Source organism: Bicyclus anynana, chromosome 26 (assembly GCF_947172395.1).
Source record: "Bicyclus anynana chromosome 26, ilBicAnyn1.1, whole genome shotgun sequence".
NCBI classification, from domain to species: Eukaryota; Metazoa; Arthropoda; class Insecta; order Lepidoptera; family Nymphalidae; genus Bicyclus; species Bicyclus anynana.
The window spans coordinates 7,367,560-7,389,712 of record NC_069108.1 but is presented as its reverse complement, the minus strand read 5'-3'; the positions used below and the strand labels follow the sequence as shown (position 1 = coordinate 7,389,712).

General features: G+C 37.8%; 1 protein-coding gene across 3 annotated transcripts; it reads right to left on the bottom strand.

Moving 5' to 3' along the window:
• Nucleotides 1-338: 338 nt before the first annotated feature.
• On the bottom strand, nucleotides 339-22,040 carry LOC112045800 (zinc finger protein 271). 3 transcript variants are annotated; one of them, XM_052889804.1, is made up of 7 exons: nucleotides 21,792-22,040; nucleotides 20,432-20,696; nucleotides 19,242-19,382; nucleotides 17,804-18,190; nucleotides 7,816-7,880; nucleotides 3,492-3,553; nucleotides 339-1,825 (listed from the first exon to the last, which is right to left on the bottom strand). In XM_052889804.1, exons 1-7 carry the CDS (start codon nucleotides 21,854-21,856, stop codon nucleotides 1,161-1,163), a joined length of 1,650 nt encoding a protein of 549 aa, XP_052745764.1. In that variant the 5' UTR covers nucleotides 21,857-22,040; the 3' UTR covers nucleotides 339-1,160. The 3 variants fall into 3 exon arrangements, with proteins under 3 accessions (XP_052745764.1, XP_052745765.1, XP_052745766.1); XM_052889805.1 differs by having other exon boundaries at nucleotides 339-1,822; XM_052889806.1 differs by lacking the exon at nucleotides 19,242-19,382.
• Nucleotides 22,041-22,153: the final 113 nt, after the last annotated feature.

The window sequence follows — 22,153 nt, the reverse complement described above, 5'->3', positions numbered from 1 at the left end:
TCACGGCCGAGGGCGTGTCTACTTCTCCACAATATGTGCAAAATTTCAGAACATTGACCAAAAAAGATTCCAGGGCGATTAATAAAAAAAAATAGTTTGAATTAAAAGTCCTTGCATGAAACATTCACTGCTTGCTTATCTATCGCATGCACAGATTAATCAATAATATACAGATGGAGCGCACAGAACACGACGGTGTCGTACCCGTCACGAATACGAAATTCTAAAACGAATACATTCTCGAGTCAGTACGACACGAACCGTCGCATCAGTAACTCAATATTATTCAAGAAAAATGGCGTCTTATGTTTTAAAAAACTGATGACAAAAACTAAAAATAAGATGGAGTAAATTTTTATTCGTAATTATTGATTACTATATTAATTTACGTAATTGTTGTTAGTGTTAAATTTTGAAATACAAATTATGAAAAAGTTTGTATATGCGGTTGTCAAGGAGACGTGTGTTGTTTGTTTTTTTTTTATGGGTTGCACCGGCTTCACACGTTATTTGTAAAGACTCACTCTGGTTACTCTTGCACCGGCTTCACACATTATTTGTAAAGACTCACTCTGGTTACTCTTGCACCAACTTCACATGTTATTTGTAAAGACTCACTCTGGTTACTCTTGCACCGGCTTCACACATTATTCATTATTTGTAAAGACTCACTCTGGTTAGTCTTGCACCGGCTTCACACGTTATTTGTAAAGACTCACTCTGGTTACTCTTGCACCGGCTTCACACATTATTTGTAAAGACTAACTCTGGTTACTCTTGCACCGGCTTCACACGTTATTTTTAAAGACTTACTCTGTGATCGCATACAAGTAAGTATTAAAAACTCCATGTCCGGTCAATGCTTGTGTTATAAGCTTGTCTACCTCTCCATGCTTTCGTTCTACCCATTTTACCAGATCTTGAATCGATTCTCTAGCCAGCTACTGCAACATGTGACGTCACAAAGTATTACTCCCTGTTGTGTGTGTTAAAGATGTCATAGCTGTCGCAGCCACATCAGTAAAGATCTTCTCCGTCAAAATCAAAATATAAATAAATAAATCTATCAATATAGATTCAAAACAAAGAGCTACTGTATGTGACGTCACATATTGCTCGTTGTTATGTATTTTGGCATCTCAAAGTTATTATTCACGTGGTCACGATCGCTGCTGCACTGGGTTCCTGAGTTTCGCCAACGAACTGGATTTTTTACCAGTGTGGGTTCTCATGTGTTGTAATAAATATCTTTTAGCCGCACATTTATAATTGCACACTTCACAAGAATAAGGCTTTTCACTAGTGTGGATTTTTACGTGATGTAATAAATTACTTTTTTGCGCAAATTTACGATTGCATATCTCACAAGCGTAAGGCTTCTCGCCAGTATGGATCCTCATGTGGTGTAATAATGTACTTTTTTGTGTAAATTTACGAATGCACTTGTCACATGAATAAGGCTTTTCACCAGTGTGGGTTCTTATGTGCCTTAATAAAGTAGTTTTATCTGCACTTTTGTAATTGCACACATTACAAGAATAAGGCTTTTCACCAGTATGGGTTCTAATGTGCGTTAATAAATTACATTTCAGTGTGGTTTTATAACTGCAGATATCACAGGGATATGACTTTTTAACATTATCTAGTACAGCTTTCTTGGGTTTCTTGGAAATTGATTTAGTACAGCTCTGAGATGATAGGTTGCCCAGTACATTGATGTCAGTTTCAAGGATTTGTTTGCTTTTTTGTGCCACAGCTGTTGCTTTGTGTGCCTGCACCTTTCTTGGTTTCCTGTGTGTCGCAAACTTGGTGGTCAGTGGAGCTACTGCAACAAAACATTTTTATTTATAATTTATTTATTGACAAGCAAGATACATAGATTTTGTTGCAGCAACAATTAATAATGGAAGTGGACAGGACTTCATGCAGGATAAGACATATTATCTTAGTCACTAGTGACTGATTTTATTTTATTAGAATATTTATCATACAACATAATGCTATATTATATATATTAGTTTATTTTATGATGTTTAAACGCTGGTGGAAAATGGTGTAAATCCATTTATGAAGCACTGGGTGCACTTGCATATGCACTCACAGTGCTTCATTAATGGTAGATACTGTCATTACTAACACACTACAGATGCTATAGATCAAGACTCCCTTACGCTGAGTTATTAACTAAATACAATCTTCTTACTCTTGAATCTAGACGCAAGTTGCTTGAAGCAATGGTATTGCATGGACTCATCAACAATAAATACGATTGTCCTGACTTAGTATGTAAATTATCAATAAATGTTGTGAAGTACGCAGGTCAACGTCGGGTGCGTGCTTATAATTTAATTTATTCGCTGTCAATTTCTGTAAAACCAACGCTGGAAAGCGCGCGCCTGTGCGTCGACTTGTGGACACATACAGCAAGCTATTTGACGATGTAGACGTGTTTGCCTTGTCCGAACCCCAATATAAAAAGGCCATCTCAATCACTCTTCAAAAATTAAATATCCCTGTACCTGAGTAGTAATAGTGTCTTAATTCTTATTATTAGATTTCTACTCTTTTATTATAGTATAGATCTCTTATTATAATTATTATTACATTTTTTTTTTCTTACCTATTTGTGTTTCGTTGTATTTTTAATTATTATTGTTAAAATTCTCTCTTTTTTTATATACATTTATGTTTGTTTGTTTTTTTTTTGTAATTGATTTGTTTGTGTATTTTGTGACGCCATTATTTTCGTATGTGTATTCGTGGATAGTATTGTTGTTTACATGTTTAAACTATTTTTACGTTTACTTTTAGATTTAAGAAATAATATGTAAATGTTAACTATCCCTAAGAAATAAAAATAAAATAAAAATAAATAAAATAAACACTAACATATTTTAATTAGTTTTTTTTTTTTAAGTACCTACTAATATTACTAACAATAGGATATTAAAATGTAATCAATTGAATGTAATTTATGGACTTTATTATCTGAAATAAAGATATATTTATTATATATATATTATTATTATTATTTATAATTATTATATAATTTGTGTATTATGGTTTATGTATTAGTGTGTAGTTATGTGTACGTATCTATAATGTACATTATTATTACGTACACACCACCTACAGTTATCTTAATAAGTTCCTAAGCCTAAGGTTGCCTGGAAGAGATCGCTAATAAGCGATAAGGCCGCCTTTTGTATTCTACTTTTTCTTATGTTTCTGTTTTGCTTGTTTTCTTTTATTTTTTGTGGTGTACAAATAAAGAGTATTAAAATAAAAAAAAATAAAAGAGATAAGTTGTCCAGGGATGTGACGGAGTGGTATCCTAGGATAGGAAAAAGTCATTCAAGAATGGCGTCTTGCGATGAGATGGAAAGACTAAAGCCTCTACACTAAATGGAAGATATAAAGTGTAACGGTCCTGCTTTATGGGTTTTCAATGGCAAAATAGTACACCACAAACAAGTTTACTCGTCACTCACCTGAAGTCTGAGTAGAGTCTGCAGACGGAGGAGGGCCATCATTCAGCTTCTGAACTCCTATCCTGTACAACAATACAACAGTGTGAGACTGGTAGCAACAAGGGTGTTAAAGGGTGTATAGCTGATGGGAGGCTTCGGCCGTGGCTAGTTACCACCCTACCGACAAAGACGTACCGCCAAGCAATTTCGCGTACCAGTATGATGTCGTGTAGAAACCGAAAGGGGTGTGGATTTTCATCATCCTTCTAACATGTTAGTCCGTTTCCATCTTAGATTACTCATCACTTACCATCAGGTGAGATTGTATTCAAGGGCTAACTTGTAAAGAATAAAAAAAAAATACATAAACTTAATTAAAAACCCTTGAACTCTGGAAATCATGGAAATTATAAATATTGGAAAGTAAATAATTGTTATCAAGTGAATTAAGTGGACTTAACTATAGTGTCAATGATTATTTGAGTGAAAAATTAAAATAGGGACATTAACCATAATAGTGACATTTATATTAACATTAATTAATTCGAACTTTGTTTTTTTTTATTCTTTTCAAGTTAACTCTTGACTACAATCTCACCTGATAGTAAGTGATGATGCAGTCTTAGATGGAAGCGGGCTAACTTGTTAGGAGGAGAATGAAAATCCACACCCCTTTTCGGTTTTTACACGACATCGTACCGGAACGCTAAATCGCTTGGCGGTACGTCTCTGCCGGTAAGGTGGTAACTAACCACGGCCGAAGCCTTCCACCAGCCAGACCTGGACCAATTAAGAAAATCTCAATCGGCCCAGCCGGGGATCGAACCCAGGACCTCCGTCTTGTAAATCCACCGCGCATACCACTGCGCCACGGAGACCGTCAAAATTTATTTTATTATTTCTAAATTTGTAATTTGTAAATTACTTTGTTAGATTTGTTAACTTATGCACGCCAACTATGGCAGGATATGTGTTTAAATAAATTATAAAAGACCTATGTAAATGTACCACATTCTAGTGAAATAAAAATTTATTGATTAATTGATTAAAGCTAGATAACTGTAAAATTAATATTTCCCAATAAGAAAATGGGGTGTAAGGGGGAGGCTAGTACCAGTCAGTCTCCCCAACTGCCAACCTCACCTGCTCGTGGTGCACCCTGCAGATGGACCGACGAGGCTCTGGCGACCGACGAATGGCGGTATATCCATTCCCACAGGCTAGATTACGAAATGCCTCAGGCCGGTGTCGGGCAGCAGCGACACCGGCGCGAGTAATCTAGCACTGCGCTGACCAACCCGCATGCCCAGCGTGGTCAGTACTGGGCAAAACTTTGTATGGACGGCAAAAACAAAACACAGCCCCTAGTCCCCGGCAGCCCCGCTATTCCTGGCTCTGGCAGCGGTTATGGTAACGGCGGGGCAAGGGGTGTTAAGAATCTCCGGCAGAGATTCCGCTGCCAACCCCGACGACTAGACCTGGCAACATACAACGCACGCACTTTGAGGTCCGACGAAAAGGTCATCGAGCTGGAAGAAGTTATGAGCAAGTTGCACTGGGATATCATAGGATTGTCTGAAGTCCGAAGAGAGGGGGAGGGCTCGATAATCCTTGAATCCGGCAACATGCTCTACTACCGGGAGGGCGACCAACAGTCCCAGGGTGGTGTCGGATTTATCGTTCACAAGTCCCTCGTGAACAATGTTGTAAAAGTCGAGAGTGTGTCGAGCAGGGTAGCGTTCCTGGTCCTCCGAATTACCAAACGGTATTCGTTGAAGGTTATACAGGTTTACGCACCGACCTCGACACATCCCGACGAGGAGGTAGAGGTATTGTATGAGGATATTTCTAAAGCCATACATGCCTCAAACTCTTATTACAATGTTGTGATGGGGGATTTTAACGCAAAGCTGGGCGAACGTAGCGGTTCAGAGTTGAAAGTGGGACGATTTGGATATGGGCAACGGAACGATAGGGGCCAAATGTTGGCTGACTTCATGGAGAAGGAGGGCCTCTTTATGATGAACTCCTTCTTCAAGAAGCCACCACACAGGAAATGGACCTGGATGAGCCCCGATGGTTCCACGAAAAACGAGATCGACTTCATCTTGTCTACCAGACGGCAAATATTCAACGATGTTTCTGTGATCCATAGGGTGAAAACCGGTAGCGATCACCGAATGGTTAGAGGCACGTTGAATATCAACATTCAGCTGGAACGGTATCGACTGGTGAAGTCTACGCTCCGACCTACTCGTGCCCATATTCAAAACCCCGAGTCCTTTCAACTAGAACTGCAGAACCGCTTTGATTGCCTAGCAAATTGCGAAACTGTGGACGATCTGAACAACAGGTTCGTGGAAACTGTCCATTCCGTTGGGTCTAAGTTCTATAAGACCCACCGTGCGAAAAGAACCAAAAAGTTCTCGGACCAAACACTTAAACTCATGGAAGAGAGGCAAGAAATGAGATTACAGTCTTCAGCAGATGCGTCAAAATACCGACAAATCAGTAGACAGATCTCTAAGTCGCAAACCAGCGACTTGCGAAATTTCAATACCGAGCGTATTAAAAATGCGATTGAAAATAATCGAGGCTCGAAAGCTTTCGCCAGAGATCTGTCTATTGGACAGAGGCAGCTGACGCGTTTGAAGACCGAACACGGTAATCTAATTTCTTCCAAGCCCGAGTTATTAAGTGAGGTCGAGAAGTTCTATGGACAGCTATACACGACTACTCAGCAGCCTGTTGCCAATTTGGCTAAAGACCCCAGAGCCAAGTTGACCCGACACTATACCGAAGATATCCCGGACGTCAGCCTATACGAGATTAGTGTGGCTCTCAAACACCTGAAGAACAATAAGGCGCCAGGTGAGGACGGAATCACAGCAGAACTCCTGAAAGCGGGTGGAAAACCGATACTTAAAGTCCTTCAGCGATTGTTCAATTCCGTCATTCACGAGGGCACGACGCCTGAGGCGTGGCATAGGAGCGTGGTGGTTCTGGTCTTCAAAAAAGGTGACAACACCTTGCTGAAGAATTACAGACCCATCTCGCTGCTAAGCCATGTTTACAAATTGTTCTCGAGAGTCATTACGAATCGTCTCGCTAATAGGTTTGACGACTTCCAGCCTCCCGAACAAGCCGGTTTCCGAAAAGGCTTTAGTACCATAGACCACATCCATACGCTGCGGCAGGTTATACAGAAGACTCACGAGTATAACCAGCCACTTTGCTTAGCGTTTGTGGACTATGAGAAAGCCTTCGATTCGGTGGAAACCTGGGCTGTGCTAAGGTCATTGCAGAGATGCCGAATTGATTACAGGTATATCCAAGCGTTGAAGTGCTTGTACGAAAACGCCACTATGTCAGTCCGTATTCAGGATCAGACTACGAGGCCAATCCAGTTGCAGCGAGGAGTGCGTCAGGGAGATGTGATCTCTCCGAAGCTATTTACCGCCGCACTGGAAGACGTCTTTAAGCTTCTGGACTGGAGCGGACTTGGCATCAACATCAATGGCGAGTACATCACTCAACTGCGGTTCGCGGATGATGTAGTCATCATGGCACAGACTCTGGATGACCTTAGTACCATGCTCAATGACCTCAGCAGCGTTTCTCAACAGGTGGGCCTGAAAATGAACATGGGCAAAACAAAAATAATGTGTAATGCTCATGTATCGCTCCACCCAGTTATAGTTGAGAACGCTGCACTCGAAATTGTAGACGAATACATATACCTAGGACATATGATCCAGTTAGGTAGGTCCAATTTCGAGAAAGAGGTGAACCGTCGAATCCAACTCGGCTGGGCTGCATTCGGGAAGCTTCGCGACATCTTTTCGTCCGAAATTCCTCAGTGCCTGAAGACAAAAGTCTTCGAACAGTGCGTGTTGCCAGTGATGACCTATGGTTCCGAGACTTGGTCGCTAACTATGGGCCTCATAAGAAGGCTTAGAGTCACACAGAGGGCGATGGAACGAGCTATGTTAGGAGTATCTCTGCGTGATCGAATCAGAAATGAGGAGATCCGCAGAAGAACCAAAGTCACCGACATAGCTCAACGAGTTGCGAAGCTGAAGTGGCAATGGGCGGGGCACATAGTTCGAAGAGCCGATGGACGTTGGGGTCCCAAAGTGCTGGAATGGCGACCCCGCACTAGTAAGCGCAGTGTTGGCCGACCCCCCACCAGGTGGACTGACGACATCAAGCGAGTCGCAGGGATTTGCTGGATGCAGGCGGCTCAGTATCGTGATGTTTGGAAGTCCCTACAAAAGGCCTATGTCCTGCAGTGGACGTCCATCGGCTGATATGATGATGATGAATAAGAAAATAATATACTGACTTGTTCTCCAGTTCCAGCTCAGGTGCACGAGGATTGCACTCTTGCGATGTGTCACATACAGCGTTCTGCTGAATACAAAAGTAAATTGTAACATTTCCAACATATATATACTGACTTGCAGACGCCCGAGCGATCATCTGCGTGGAATTTACTTTTTCACAAATCCCTCGGGATCCATGGATTTTTTCCGGACAAAAAGTAGTCTATGTGTTAATCCAGACTATAATCTATCTCTACTACAATTTTCAGGCGATTCGGTTGAGTAGCCGAGGCGTGAAAGAGTAACAAACATTCATATAATCAAAATCATAAGGTTTACGTGAATCTCGTGAATCCAAGGATTTTTTCGGGATAAAAAGTAGCCTATGTGTTAATCCAGACTAAAATTTATATATTTATCTAATATTTATCTATATAATCTCTACTTCTATTTTCAGGCGATTCGTTTCAGTAGCCGAGGCGTGAAAGATTAACAAACAATCATACCATTAAAATCATAAGGATTTCATAAATCTCGTGAATCCAAGGATTTTTTCAGAATAAAAAGTAGCCTATATGTTAATCCACAAAGACTTAAGTGGAGATGGGCAGGCCACCTTGGCAGGCTAAAGGACAAACGGTGGACTAAGAAAATTACCTACTGGAAAGGTCCACTTGGTAAAAGGAAGGTAGGAAGGCCTATAGGAAGGTGGGTAGATGACATTACCGCAGTGGCTGGCCAAGGTTGGATGGAACTCACAAAAGAAAGGGACAATTGGAAAAAGATGGAGGAGGCTTATACCCGAAGGGGCCCATTATTAACTAGTACATAAATTAACTATTTAGATAAATATATAGATTAGTTAGAATAGTTTTAAGATATTGTTAAGTATTGTTAAGTTAAATGGGAAAATAAAGCTTATTATTATTATTATTATTATATGTTAATCCAGAGTAAAATCTATTTCCGTCCTATATTTAAGCCAAATCGTTTCAGTAGTAGCGGGGTTAAAGAGTAACAAACATCCAAACAACCATACAAACTTTCGCGTTTATAATATTAGTAAGATGTCCAAAGAGTGGATGAGTCTCTCCTGGAGATGCAAGCTCTTAATGGAGGTTAATTGTATGCATTTTAAAAAAATGGTTAAGCAATGAAAGCACAGTCTGTGTAATTTTGGTTTCATTGCTTGAGAGCCGTGATAGCCCATGGATTTGACTTCTGGCTCAGATTCTGGAGGGTGTGGGTTTGAATGAGTATGAGGCATGCACCTCAATATTTTCAGTTGTGTGCATTTTAAGAATTTAAATATCACGTGTCTCAAACGGTGATGGAAAACATCATGAACCTGTATACCAGAGAATTTTCTTAATTCTCTACGTGTGTAAAGTCTGCCAATCCGTATTGGGCCAGTGTGTTGGACTATTGGACTAACCCCTCTCATTCTGAGAGGAGACTCGAGCTCAGCAGTGAGCCGAATATGGGTTGATAAAATAAAAAAAAAATACTTGACCATTTTCTAAAAATGCATACAATTAACACTTAATTGTGTGGATGAATTAGTGTCTACCAGTTATAGTTAAATTCACGACTCAAGGTCTATCATTTAAATCAAAATGGTGGTTAAAATTGGCAGAAAACCATCTCACCTGACGGTGCGTGATCATATGCTCGTTGTATGCATGCTCATCAACAAATTCCTTCAAACAAACCGTACAACTGAACAAGACCTCACACTTCAGCGGGTCAGGTACACCATTCATCCATTCACATTCATATGAGGCTGGTCCAGCGTCAGCTATTTCACTCTCTTGAGGTTCGATCTTGACCGTCACACTGTGCTCGAAGTTTTTACATTCTGTGACGTCATTGTCCATGTGGTCATACTCCGACGTCACATCTTGCATCTCACCCTTTACTATGTTTATTTCAATAAGTATGTGTCCAGTTTTTGCGTCTGTGTGTCTGTTGTGTTGGTCCATTTTGTTTAATTCAGAGTTGTTTAGTCCGAAGGGTGTTTTCACTAGTTTGTGTTTAGATGTTTATCTGTGTTTTATTGTTTTTATGTGTTGTGTTATCACCTAAAACAATAACACATGTATTATAAATGTGAAGTCCATCTGCCTCTTACCTTTTCATAGATAAACAACACTTTGCAATAGAATATAATTGGAATTATAATGGTTCATAATTTTATAAAGTAATATTTTTCTAAAATGGTTGTAACTATTGGTTAAATATGAAATACAATAATCTATATTGTATATAAAAATGAATCCATATATCCCTCGGTCACGCTATACAGTGTGAACGGCTGAACCAATTTCACTATTTTTTTTTTATGTGTTTGTTATTGTTAGAAGAAGGTTCTTATAGGTAGCGTAGGGTAGGATCGGGGTAGGGTAGAGGTAGGGTAGGATAGGGGTAGGGTAGAGGTAGGGTCGGATAGGGGTAGGGTAGGATATGGGTAGGGTAGGGGTAGGGGCAGTTGAAAGTTTACATTCAGATTCACGAGGACGATGTTGCGGGAGTCCGCTAGTGTGTTTATAGAATATTGAAAATTTTACACTATAGGGTCAAGCAGGGTTTGAAATTATTTATGAAAATCTGTTTTTCTATAGAAAATCTTGTAGAAGAAAATCTCAGTTGATATTAATGGTGTTGCACCCTATGCCTCATAGAGAATGGTACGCCGTCTGTAGGTTTCCAAGATATTCAAGAAAATAACCAGAAAATAATTCAGGTTGGATTGTGCTGTTGCAAGAACCAGCTCATGACTAAGGGCCCCGTATGAGTTTGAAACTAGTCAGGCATACTCCAACCTTATATCAAGTGAGTTTTAGCCGTGTTTTATAATCAATTAATATGAATAACACTCACAATAGTTTTAATTCTAAAATACCCTTAAAGTTGTAAAAATAATCAAGAAACTAGAAAAAAGAAATCAACATTATTGTGAACTGTGCAAGTAATTTTAGAGGAAGAGTCAGAAAAAAATGATACTTTTGGGGAGACAAAGTACTTAATGTAAGTTTAGTTTAGCTGGGCATGGAGAGCTAAATAAATAGACATAGATTTACTATGTGTAGCCTGTGCTTTTTGCCAACATGAGAGTTAAAAAAATTAAGAAATTGGATACCCAAGATAGGGCCAATTTGGTCAATTTATGTATGTTATGAAAAACATAAAATCCCAGAGGATGTTGCTATTTCAAGAAATCTAGTTTCGACATTGTCTTTTTTTCCAAACAAATTAAGCATATAGTACTTGTAGAACATACTGGAGACTGGTAACGAACATTCCAGAGATCCGGAATGTTAGTCTGCTAGGCACAGTAATATTTATTCACTTTTATACGTGAATAAATATTATGACCTAACAAATAAACTAACTAAAAATGGTTAAGTTAGTCTGCATGCCGTAGAAGTAGATGTGAGGTGATTACCAGCAAAATCTCTCTATAACTTGCTTAAAGACCTTGGCCTAACTGCAGGAAGTTTTATATTAGAGTGGGCCTGCAAAGCTACTCTAGTGGGATCTACTTATTATGACAACATTAGGGAAAAGACACTTAATGATATACAAACGTGAAGAGAACATAGAATTAACAGTCACAGCTCAAAGACATGACAAATTCGCTACAATAACTCCAATATACTATACCGGTGAAAACTAAGCTGTTCACACTGGCCAGACTTCTGTGAAGTCACACTGTCTGATGTATTTGCACAGAAAGGTACGCAGCACTTCATTATCCCTGATCACTTGGTTTCCTAGTCACTCTTCGGTGGAGAGAATGTCTATTGGGTTTATTGTCACAATTTCTCGTCTCAAAATGTACGACTCATAAATTTAATGTATCGGACACACCACAAACGTATAAATATTCGCATAATTGTGTTTGTTTAGTATTCGGTTCCTTGGTGTAAATAGTGTAAAAATAACTTTTGAAATTACAACTCTCAAACACAGATTTATTGATAAAATTAAAAATAAAAACAATTTTATTTGACGTTTATGATAACCACAGATATTAAGATAATATATGCAACCAAAGATAATATAAGCAACCAAATAATAAATCACAATTCTAGACAATACACCACATTACCACAGATTTGCACAGATCACTATTCATTTGTGGTCTGTGCAGATCACTATATACCACAGACTAAGGTCCATGTTCATTTCCACAGACATCAAACTTCAATTTTATTTTAACTAGATTTACCGCTATATGTTGCAACCTTTTTAGGGTTCCGTAGTCCACAAGGAACCCTAAATAGTTTTGCCATGTACGTTCGTCTGTCTGTCCGTTCGTCCACGGTTTAGCGCAGAGACTATTACTACAGAAAGCTGTAAATTAGCATAAAATCTTGAAAAATATTTGTTTAGGGTACCTCCCCTACATGTAAAGTAGGAAGGTTTTTTATTTACTTGTTTATTTCATAGTATGGGGTATCGTTGGATAGATCTTTGAGAGATATGAGAGGTATTCTACCATCATAATATTTCCTTTTATGTATTACTTCTGTACACCCTAACCCTATCGTTATAATTTTTAGTATTAATTTCTTCTATAAGTTGCCTGGAAGAGATCGATTGTAGCGATAAAGTCGCCTATTGTGCATTTTTTTTGTATTTATTGTATTGTATGTTTCTTTGTGGTGTACAATAATAGTAGATTGTTATACAAGGGGCTAAAAATTTTAAACGAGGTATTTTTAGGGCACGAGCCGAAGGCGAGGGCCGCTATATATGTAAACCAACCGAGAGTACCTATAATGGGTTTAGCCCCGCGTGATATACAATTCTTTTCACTACGATTGCGAAAAATTAAAATAACTCGGTACAGTATTCAATGTTTTATTTTATTTGAAATTAAATGTAGGTACAAAATGCTTTGGATGTTAGAGGAGATGCTTTTACCCGGTAACTTAATTTCCGACTTCTGTGAAGTTGAATAATGAGTATATGGGATAAACACGGGAGATAATTGTTTAAAAAAACCCCATCCGTAAGTGAATGCACTTGTTGTTCTTTTCTCCACTTATTAAATTTTTCGTATGTAGGCGTTTCATTTGTAAGTCTTTTTTGATCCATCCATCCATCCATCTCCATCTCCAAATTAGGGTCACCATTCCCACTAGATGAAGACATAACAATTAATGTTACGAAACATGTAAATGACGGTCATAAATTCAAAATGAATTTCTTTCAAAAATCAAGTATGGGTTATTCACGGCAATTGTTTTTAAAATAAAGGTAGAAAAAGAGAGGATGATTGATTGTTTTCCCATGAATTTTACCTGGTGGGAGGCTTCGGCCGTGGCTAGTTACCACCCTACCAACAAAGACGTACCGCCAAGCGATTTAGCGTTCCGGTACGATGTCGTGTAGAAACCGAAAGTGGATTTTCATCATCCTCCTAACAAGTTAGTCCGCTTCTATCTTAGATTGCATCATCACTTACCATCAAGTGAGATTGTAGTCAAGGACACTTACCATCAAGTGAAATCATCAAAATCAGAGCTATTTCTGCCAAGGTCGAGGGAAAATGCTCTGTTAATTGGACTAGATCTTCACTACTCAAAATTCATTTATTTCAAGTAGGCTTAGTTTACAAGCACTTTTGGAAATGTAAGTTTGACAATTGGTAATGACTCTACCACCTGTTTTATCGCTTTACCATGATAAATCTATATCTATACTCATAATAAAACTGGTCAAATTCTATATATTTATTCGCAATTTGAGATTTTACTTATACCATTTGTAACACCAAACATTACCGTGGCATAACAGACGCCAGCGCCATCTAGAATCTATACTTATTATACGAATTCTGTACATTTTATACATTCTGTACATTGAAGATATTTTGAACTTTTTTGTTGGGGGGGGGGGGGGCATTATATAATCGATACTGAAGCTAAAAATACATATTTTTGATTTTTTGTCTGTCTGTCTGTCTGTCCGTGTTTTTTTGTTATTCGGGCATCACGCTGAAACTACTGAATGAATTCAAATGAAACTTGCCACCGTTTAAGACCATGATACGGAGAAGGTTATATATAGGATACTTTTAAGACGAAAATAAAATAATAATGGGGTGAAATAGGGGTTGAAAGTTTGTATGGAAAGTCCTTCATTTTTAGTTTTCATAAATCATAAAAAAAAAAATAGGAAATATAATGATTCAAAAATTTTTAAAATTCAAATTGTTTTTTTTTTTTATTCTTTACAAAGTTAGCCTTTGACTACAATCTCACCTGATGGTAAGTGATGATACAGTCCAAGATGGAAGCGGGCTAACTTGTTAGGAGGAGGATGAAAATCCACACCCCTTTCGGTTTCTACACGGCATCGTACCGGAACGCTAAATCGCTTGGCGGTACGTCTTTGCCGGTAGGGTGGTAACTAGCCACGGCCGAAGCCTCCCACCAGACAGATCTGGACAAATTAAGAAAATCTCAATCTGCCCAGCCGGGGATCGAACCCGGGACCTCCGTCATGTAAATCCACCGCGCATACCACTGCGCCACGGAGGCCGTCAAAGTGGTGAAATAGGGGTTGAAAGTTTACATAGATTTCCACGCGGACGAAGTCGCGGGCGTCCGCTAGTCTATCAATATAGGTTTAAAAACAAAGAGCTACTGTATGTGACGTCACAAAAAATTGCTCGTTTTTGTGTATTTTGGCGTCTCCAAGTAATTCTTCACATTACGATCGCTGCTGCACTGGGCTCATAAGTTTCGCCAACGAATTGGATTTTTTACCAGTGTGGGTACTCATGTGCTGTAATAAATCTCTTTTAGCCGCACATTTATAATTGCACACTTTACATGAATAAGACTTATCACAAGCGTGGATTTTTGTGTGCAGTAATAAATTGCTTTTTTTTGCAAATTTACGATTGCATATCTCACAAGAGTAAGGCTTCTCGCCAGTGTGGGTCCTCATGTGGTGTAACAATGTACTTTTTTGTGTAAATTTACGAACGCATATGTCACAGGTGAAAGGCTTTTCACCAGTGTGGGTTCTTACGTGCCTTAATAAAGTAGTTTTATCAGAACATTTATAATTGCACACATTACAAGAATAAGGCTTTTCACCAGTGTGGGTTCTAATGTGCTTTAATAAATTACATTTTAGTGTAGTTTTATAACTGCACGTATCACATGGATAAGACTTTTTAACAGAGAGGTTTCCTTCAGGCAACCTAATATCTAGTACAGCTTTTTTGGGTTTCTTGGAAACTGCCGTAGTGCAGCTCTGAGATGATAGGTTGTCCAGTTCGCTAATGTCAGTTTCAATGGTTTGTTCGCTTTTATGAGTCACAGCTATTACTTCAGTTGCCTGCATTTTTCTTGTTTTTTTGATTCTCCTGCTTATCGCAAGTTTGGCGGACAGTGGAGCAACTGCAAAAAAAAACATCATTTTTATTATAATTTTTTATTTCTTGACAAGCGAGATAAGCAGATATTTATTTATTTATTTATTTGTAACTAACAGCGTTTTTTTTTTATTTTATATTTTTTATACATATTTTGTATAAAAAATATAAAATAAACAATAATAAGGCCACATACAGTTACAAAACAAGTTACAATATAAAGTAGGTATAACAAGTGAAAATGAAAAATAATTTTTGAAAGAAGTGAATAAAAAAAATATTATTAAGTTAATCACATATAAGATATTTTTTTTTTATTGAGAAAGAATACAATAAGGAACTTAAGCTAACTTATCCTAATAACTATACAAATCATGTCCACGTGGAATGGTGGCAAGAATACTGACTGCATTTCCGCGCTGGACAAAAAAATAGTACAAAATTTAATAAAAACTTATTTAAAAATTCGCAAGTTGAATGTATTATTACATTGTGAACCTTGGAGAGCCTAGGGAAAAAAACTACTAATAAATATAATTTATTTGTTGATAAATTTTGTTTTGTTTCACGATAATACGATAAGACATAACAACATAACGATGCGATAAGATGTAAAGACTAAAACTACACACTCTATACTGACACTCAGCTCCACATTAACACTAGAAAGACGGAGACGGGTCTTTTGACCCTTTTAATTCCAAAATTAAAAATAATAAAATCGTTCATATTTCAATATTCTATTCATGGTATTGTAATATCATTGTTTTATAATAAATAAATATAAAGATTTACCTTCAAAGACGGCGCTCGGTCATTTGACCACGCAGTACTTAATGATATTTTTTTTTTATTTATTTGCTGAAACTGTGGGTTACAATGGTTCTTACACTATAGAAAAAAATTCCAACACAATTTACTGATATATCAGCGTGCAAATATTTACAGAATTTTACAATGATTTATTATACCTACAATTATAAAACGTCAATATTTAAACATTACAAAATTTCATGTCATTCATGTACTCGTCAACACTATAATAATTCTTATTATTTAAAATGGAGAAGATTATTCGCTTAACCTTTATTATGGGCATAGTTTTATATGATTCTGGAAGCTTATTGTACAAAGAAACAGCCATACAGAAGCAATTATTTGAGAGAAGAATAATATATGATATAAACAATATCCAATTGAAGTCACAATATATACTTTATTATTTCATGGCTTTGATTGTAACATGGTACTGTTATTGTGTAGAATCACATCAATAGTTACTTTTGTTATGGAGTTTATTGTTTAGGGTTAGCAAAATTGAAATTTATTATCTTGTAACGATAACCTTCGCCTTATGACAAATGTATTTGTGATAAAATACTCATAAATAAAATATTATTACGATGAAGAGTCTTTTGACCGTTACCCGTTTTTCTAGGTAAATAATATTTTTCCGTCTTTCTAGTGTTAAATGGAAGATATGAAGTGTAAGTCAGTCCTGCTTTTTAGGGTTTCAATGGAAAAATAGAACACAAAACAGTTTACTCCACTCACCTGAAGCCTGAGCAAAGTCTGCAGATGGAGGATCATTCTTCATTTGATATGCTTCACATACAGAGTTCTGCCAAATAAAAACCTCATTTGTAACATGTCTGAGATATCCTACTAATATTATAAACGCGAAAGTTTGTATGGATGTTTGTTACTCATAACCGCCGCTACTACTGAAGCGATTTGGCTGAAATTTGGAATGGAAATAGATTTTACTCTGGATTAACACATAGGCTACTTTTAACCCTAAAAAATCCATGGCTTACCGAGATTTGCGAAAACTGATGATTTTGATGATATGAATGTTTGTTACTTTTTCACGCCTCAACTACTGAACCGAATTAGCTGAAATTTGGCATTGAGATATATTATAGCATGGATTAACACATAGGCTACTTTTTATCCCGGAAAAATCCATGGTTCCCGAGGGATATGTGAAAACTAAATTCCACGCGGACGTAGTCGCGGGCGTCCGCTTGTTTGTACCATATATCACAAGCACCAAACAGTCTGACAGTCTCTCTTAGATGCAAACTCATGTGTTCATTGTATATATTTAACGTAAAAAAGTGCTACAGCACTATGTAACTGATACATCATCATCATTATCAACCCATATTCGGCTCACTGCTGAGCTCGAGTCTCCTCTCAGAATGAGAGGGGTTAGGCCAATAGTCAACCACGCTGGCCCAATGCGGATTGACACACACGCAGAGAATTAAGAGAATTCTCTGGTATGCAGATTTCCTCACAATGTTTTCCTTCACCATTTGAGACACGTGATATTTAATTTCTTAAAATGCACACAACTGAAAAGTTGGAGGTGCATGTCCCGGACCGGATTTGAACCCACGCCCTCCGGAATTGGAGGCAGAGGTCATATCGACTGAGCTACCACTGCTCAATGATATCATTACTAAAGTAGAATTATCAAGATTTTTTTAGATATAAATAATTTATCGGGTGATTAGGATAGGGCAGATATGGGCATTTAATTTTATGACTCGAGGTCTTTCATTAAATTAACATTGGTTGTTAAAATTAGCAGTAACCCGTCTCACCTGATGGTGCATGGTCATATGCTCCTTGTATGCCAGCTCATCATCAAACTCCTCAGAACAAATGGTACAATTGAAGGAGACCTCATACTTCAGCGGGTCCCATAGAGCGTTAGTACTTTCACATTCACTCTCTTCGGGCTCGATCTTCACCGTCACACTGTGCTCGAAGTTTTTACATTCTGTGACGTCATTGTTTATGTCCTCATCCTCTGACGTCACATCTTCCACCTCACGCTTGAGTGTGTTATCTGCTTTGATATTGTCTGTGTGTCTGTCCTGGTCCACTAGGTGCAGGTTGCAGGGGTTTGGTCCCAGGGATGTCTTTACTAGTTTGTGTTTTAGGTGTTTGTTTGTTTGTTTTATTGTTTCTATGTGTTGTTTTGTCACCTGAAACAATGATAACACAGTTTTACAATACAAATACAATGTAAACTCTATATAACGTCACTAAAGGGACAGTATATTTTATGACGTTATAGAGAGTGGTCGTTATATGGAAAGAAGAAAAATGTATAAGTAAATTTTCTTTTTTTTTTAATTTTAAAAGAGCTGTGAGAGCCCAGTGGATATGATCTCTGCCTCCGATTCCGGGGGGAGTAGGTTCGAATCCGGTCCGGGTCATGCACCTCCAACTTTTTAGTTGTGTGCATTTTAAGAAATTAAATGTGACATGTCTCAAACGGTGAAGGAAAAACACAGTGAAGAAACCTGCATACCAGAGAATTTTTTTAATTCTCTGCGTGTGTGAAATCTGCCAATCCGCATTGGGCCAGCAGCATGTTAAATTATTAACCTAACCCCTCTCATTCTGAGAGGAGACTCGACCTCAGCAGTGAGCCGAGTATGGTTGGTTCAAACAGTGATTTTCTTTATCTAGCTATGTTTACTACTTGAAACTTTGTGAGCAACTAAGAATATGATAACGTATTTTAAGTTCATGACTTCTACATACTAGTCATGTTCAACAATAGTGTACACATCATCATCATTATCAGCCGATGGACGTCCACTGCTGGTCATAGGCCTCTTGCATGGACCTCCAAGCACAACGGTCTCGAGGCGCCAGCATCTAGCGGCTGCCTGCAACCAGCTTGATGTCTTCGGTCCACCTAGTGGGGGGTCGACCAACACTGCACTTTCCGGTGCGGGGTCACCATTCCAGCAACTTGGGACCCTATTAAATTATTATAATTAAAACTTTTAACATTTTGTAGTAGCATCATTGGAGTTGTAGTGGAGGTTGTAATCTTTTTATTACTTAATTGTATAGAAAACAAGCTAAATCAATCAAAGCTATGTAATTTCGACGCTATAACAAGTTTGACGTAAAATCGAGTGACGTTATAAGGAGTTTACACTGTTTTACAATTGCTATAAAGTATTGTGCAGACCACACTTGAGTTGGAGAAGAAGTTGATATAATACAATCAGCACTCACTACGTGATGCTCTTCAAGCAGCTCCATCAGCAGTGAGTGAGCTCTCCGGCTGCAGTCTCGGAACCTGCTGAAGCTGAGCAGCCTCTGTCGGCAGTGCACACACAGCGTGTGTCTCAGGGCTCCTCGCTCACACACCTGCAACTGAGGAACATGCACCGACATCACCATCACATTCAACAGCCAATGGTGCAGTCCTGCAGTCACTAGGCTGTGGGTTTGATTCCCACAACTGGAAAATCTTTGTGTGATAAACATTGATGATGTTTTCCAGAGTCTAACTGTTTGTCTATATACTCAGACCAATTATTGTATAGGACCTTCCTCTCTAGACGTAACTTTTCTGTCAAAGCATTTATGATCAATGATCTATGTGATTATAAAAACTGTCTCTATAGTATTGATGTTTCTAGTTGTTACTGAGACAAATATCTTATTTACTTAGTCGGTGGTACTACAACATTGATGAGTTTCTTAATGATAAAGATGCTTGGAGGCTGTTGGATCAGCTTCCACCTTCACACAGGAAGTAAAACTATAAGAAATGTAAACAGTAATTGCTATCAATTGTAAATTATAATACTGAATGACTTTTTCAAAAGAGCAACTGTTGAGTTTCTTGCCGGTATCTTCTCAGCAGAACCTGCCTTCCGAACCGGTGGTATAATCTTTACAAATAGTCAACTGACGTGTCAAAAGAGCTTGTAAACTGAGCCTACTTGAAATAAATAATTTTTGATTTTGATTTTGATTTTTGATTTGGCATTCCATGTATTCGCCGTGCAGGATTATAATTGTTTTGATTTAATTACTAATGTTTTATTACAAAATACTGGTTTGTAAGAAAATAGAAAAGATAAGGAGTTAATCAATCAATTAATACAGAACTTGTAGCAACCCTAATTGGCATGCCAACTTAGCGTTATTTCCAACGTGCATGGCATTTTCAAGTTAGTCATTCGTTGATTTTGTAATACAACGGTTTGGTTCACAGTCTGTTTCTTTCGTATAGTAACTTTAACATTATATCTTATATTGTGTATTAATAAAACAATAATTTAACTTCAAGTCTTTCTTTTATCCAAATCCTTGGCTGTGGCATGCAATAGAAATATAGCATAAACAGGACTAAGACTTCTCTCTCTACTAAATTAAATTTATCAGTCAGTTCCTTATATATGCTAAAAACTTACTGGATGTCCAGTCAACTTTTCAAATGCTTCTTCCATCTTGTGTTTGCTCATCAGGACCAGCTTGCTGTCAGTGTCCAGGCACATCAGGCACATCTGCACTGATGAAGGAACAGCTCCAAGGTTGACTACCCTCGAGCCGTTGTGGTTGACATGCATGTCCACACTCAGGAAGTGCTGCGAGCACACCACAGCAGATGCCGCTGCATCAGTCTCTGTACCAAGTGCTCGGAGCCAAGCATTGCGAAGATTCACGTCATCTGGAAAACTAGAAATTACCAGTTGTGTTGGAATTTTTATTTACGTTTTCTCATCATTAACATAACCCATATTCAGGTCACCGTTGAGCAACCACTAGACCCGTTTGTATTTGTAGATGTTTGTAGACACGTGACATTTGTTTTTAAGGGTTTCACCAGCTTCACCACGCTGCTTGTAAAGACTCATTCTGGTCCATCTTTATTCTGTGTCAATTAAATAGAAATTGAACTAACTGGGTGATTTTGTTCGCCTGAGTTTTGAGGCGCTAGAGACTATAATACTTTACTTTATTTTACTATTAATTTGCTCTTTCTTCTTTGTTCATTTATGCTTTTTTCTTTGGGTTATTTGTAGTTTATATTGTCTTATAGTGTGGTTTGTTCTGTTTATATCCTAGGTATTTCTGTGTCTACTGTACAAGCCATTTATTGATGTTTATGTTTTAAATCTGTATTTCCAGTATATCTATTTTATATCATATTATGTAAAGTATTTTGTGTGCATAAATGTTGTTAGCCTGTCTAAATATTTTTTTTTTATTCTTATACAAGTTAGCCCTTGACTACAATCTCACCTGATGGTAAGTGATGATGCTGTCTTAGATGGAAGCGGGCTAACTTGTTAGGCTCAGACCAATTATTGTATAGGACCTGCCTCACTAGACATTACTTTTCTGTCAAAGTATATGATCAACGATCTAATGCAATTATAAAAACTGTCTCTATAGAATCGATGTTAAATAGTTGTAATCGTGTACGTCGGTTAAAGAGCTCCGTGAAAATATCTTTTTGTGTAATTGAATTGTTTAAAAAACAGGCAAAAACTTCTAGTTTAGTATAAGATATATACCAAATCTAAGGTCGTTTTCTTCAGAAAGTGACAGACAATTTTGTTCGTGACTATGAGTGCGATACAGGTCCTTCTATAATTGATCTGAGTTGTTAGGAGGAGGATGAAAATCCACACCCCTTTCGGTTTCTACACAGCATCGTACCGGAACACTAAATCGCTAACTAGCCACGGCCGAAGCCTCCCACCAGCCAGACCTGGACAAATTAAGAAAATCTCAATCTGCCCAGCCAATAAATATCATTGAACTTACCGGTGAAAACTAAGCTCTTCACTCTGGGCCGATGTATTTGCACAGAAAGCTACGCAGCACTGCATTGTATCTGATCACTTGGTTTTCCTTTTTCACCCTTCGCTTTATATGATGTTTATTGTCAATTTCGTCGCTCAAGCTGCACTCGTGAAGGTTATCGTCACATAAACTCTACGTATCGGACACTAAGCACAAACATTTTATTTTGTATTTGTTGTTTTGCGTTTCTTAGTGTAAAACGTAAATGGTCAAAAAATCAAAAATATTTACTGTGAAAAATTATAAATCACAACACAATCACAAAACATGAACCACAGACGACAAATGAAGAGACCAAAGAGATAACATGACATTGACAGCTT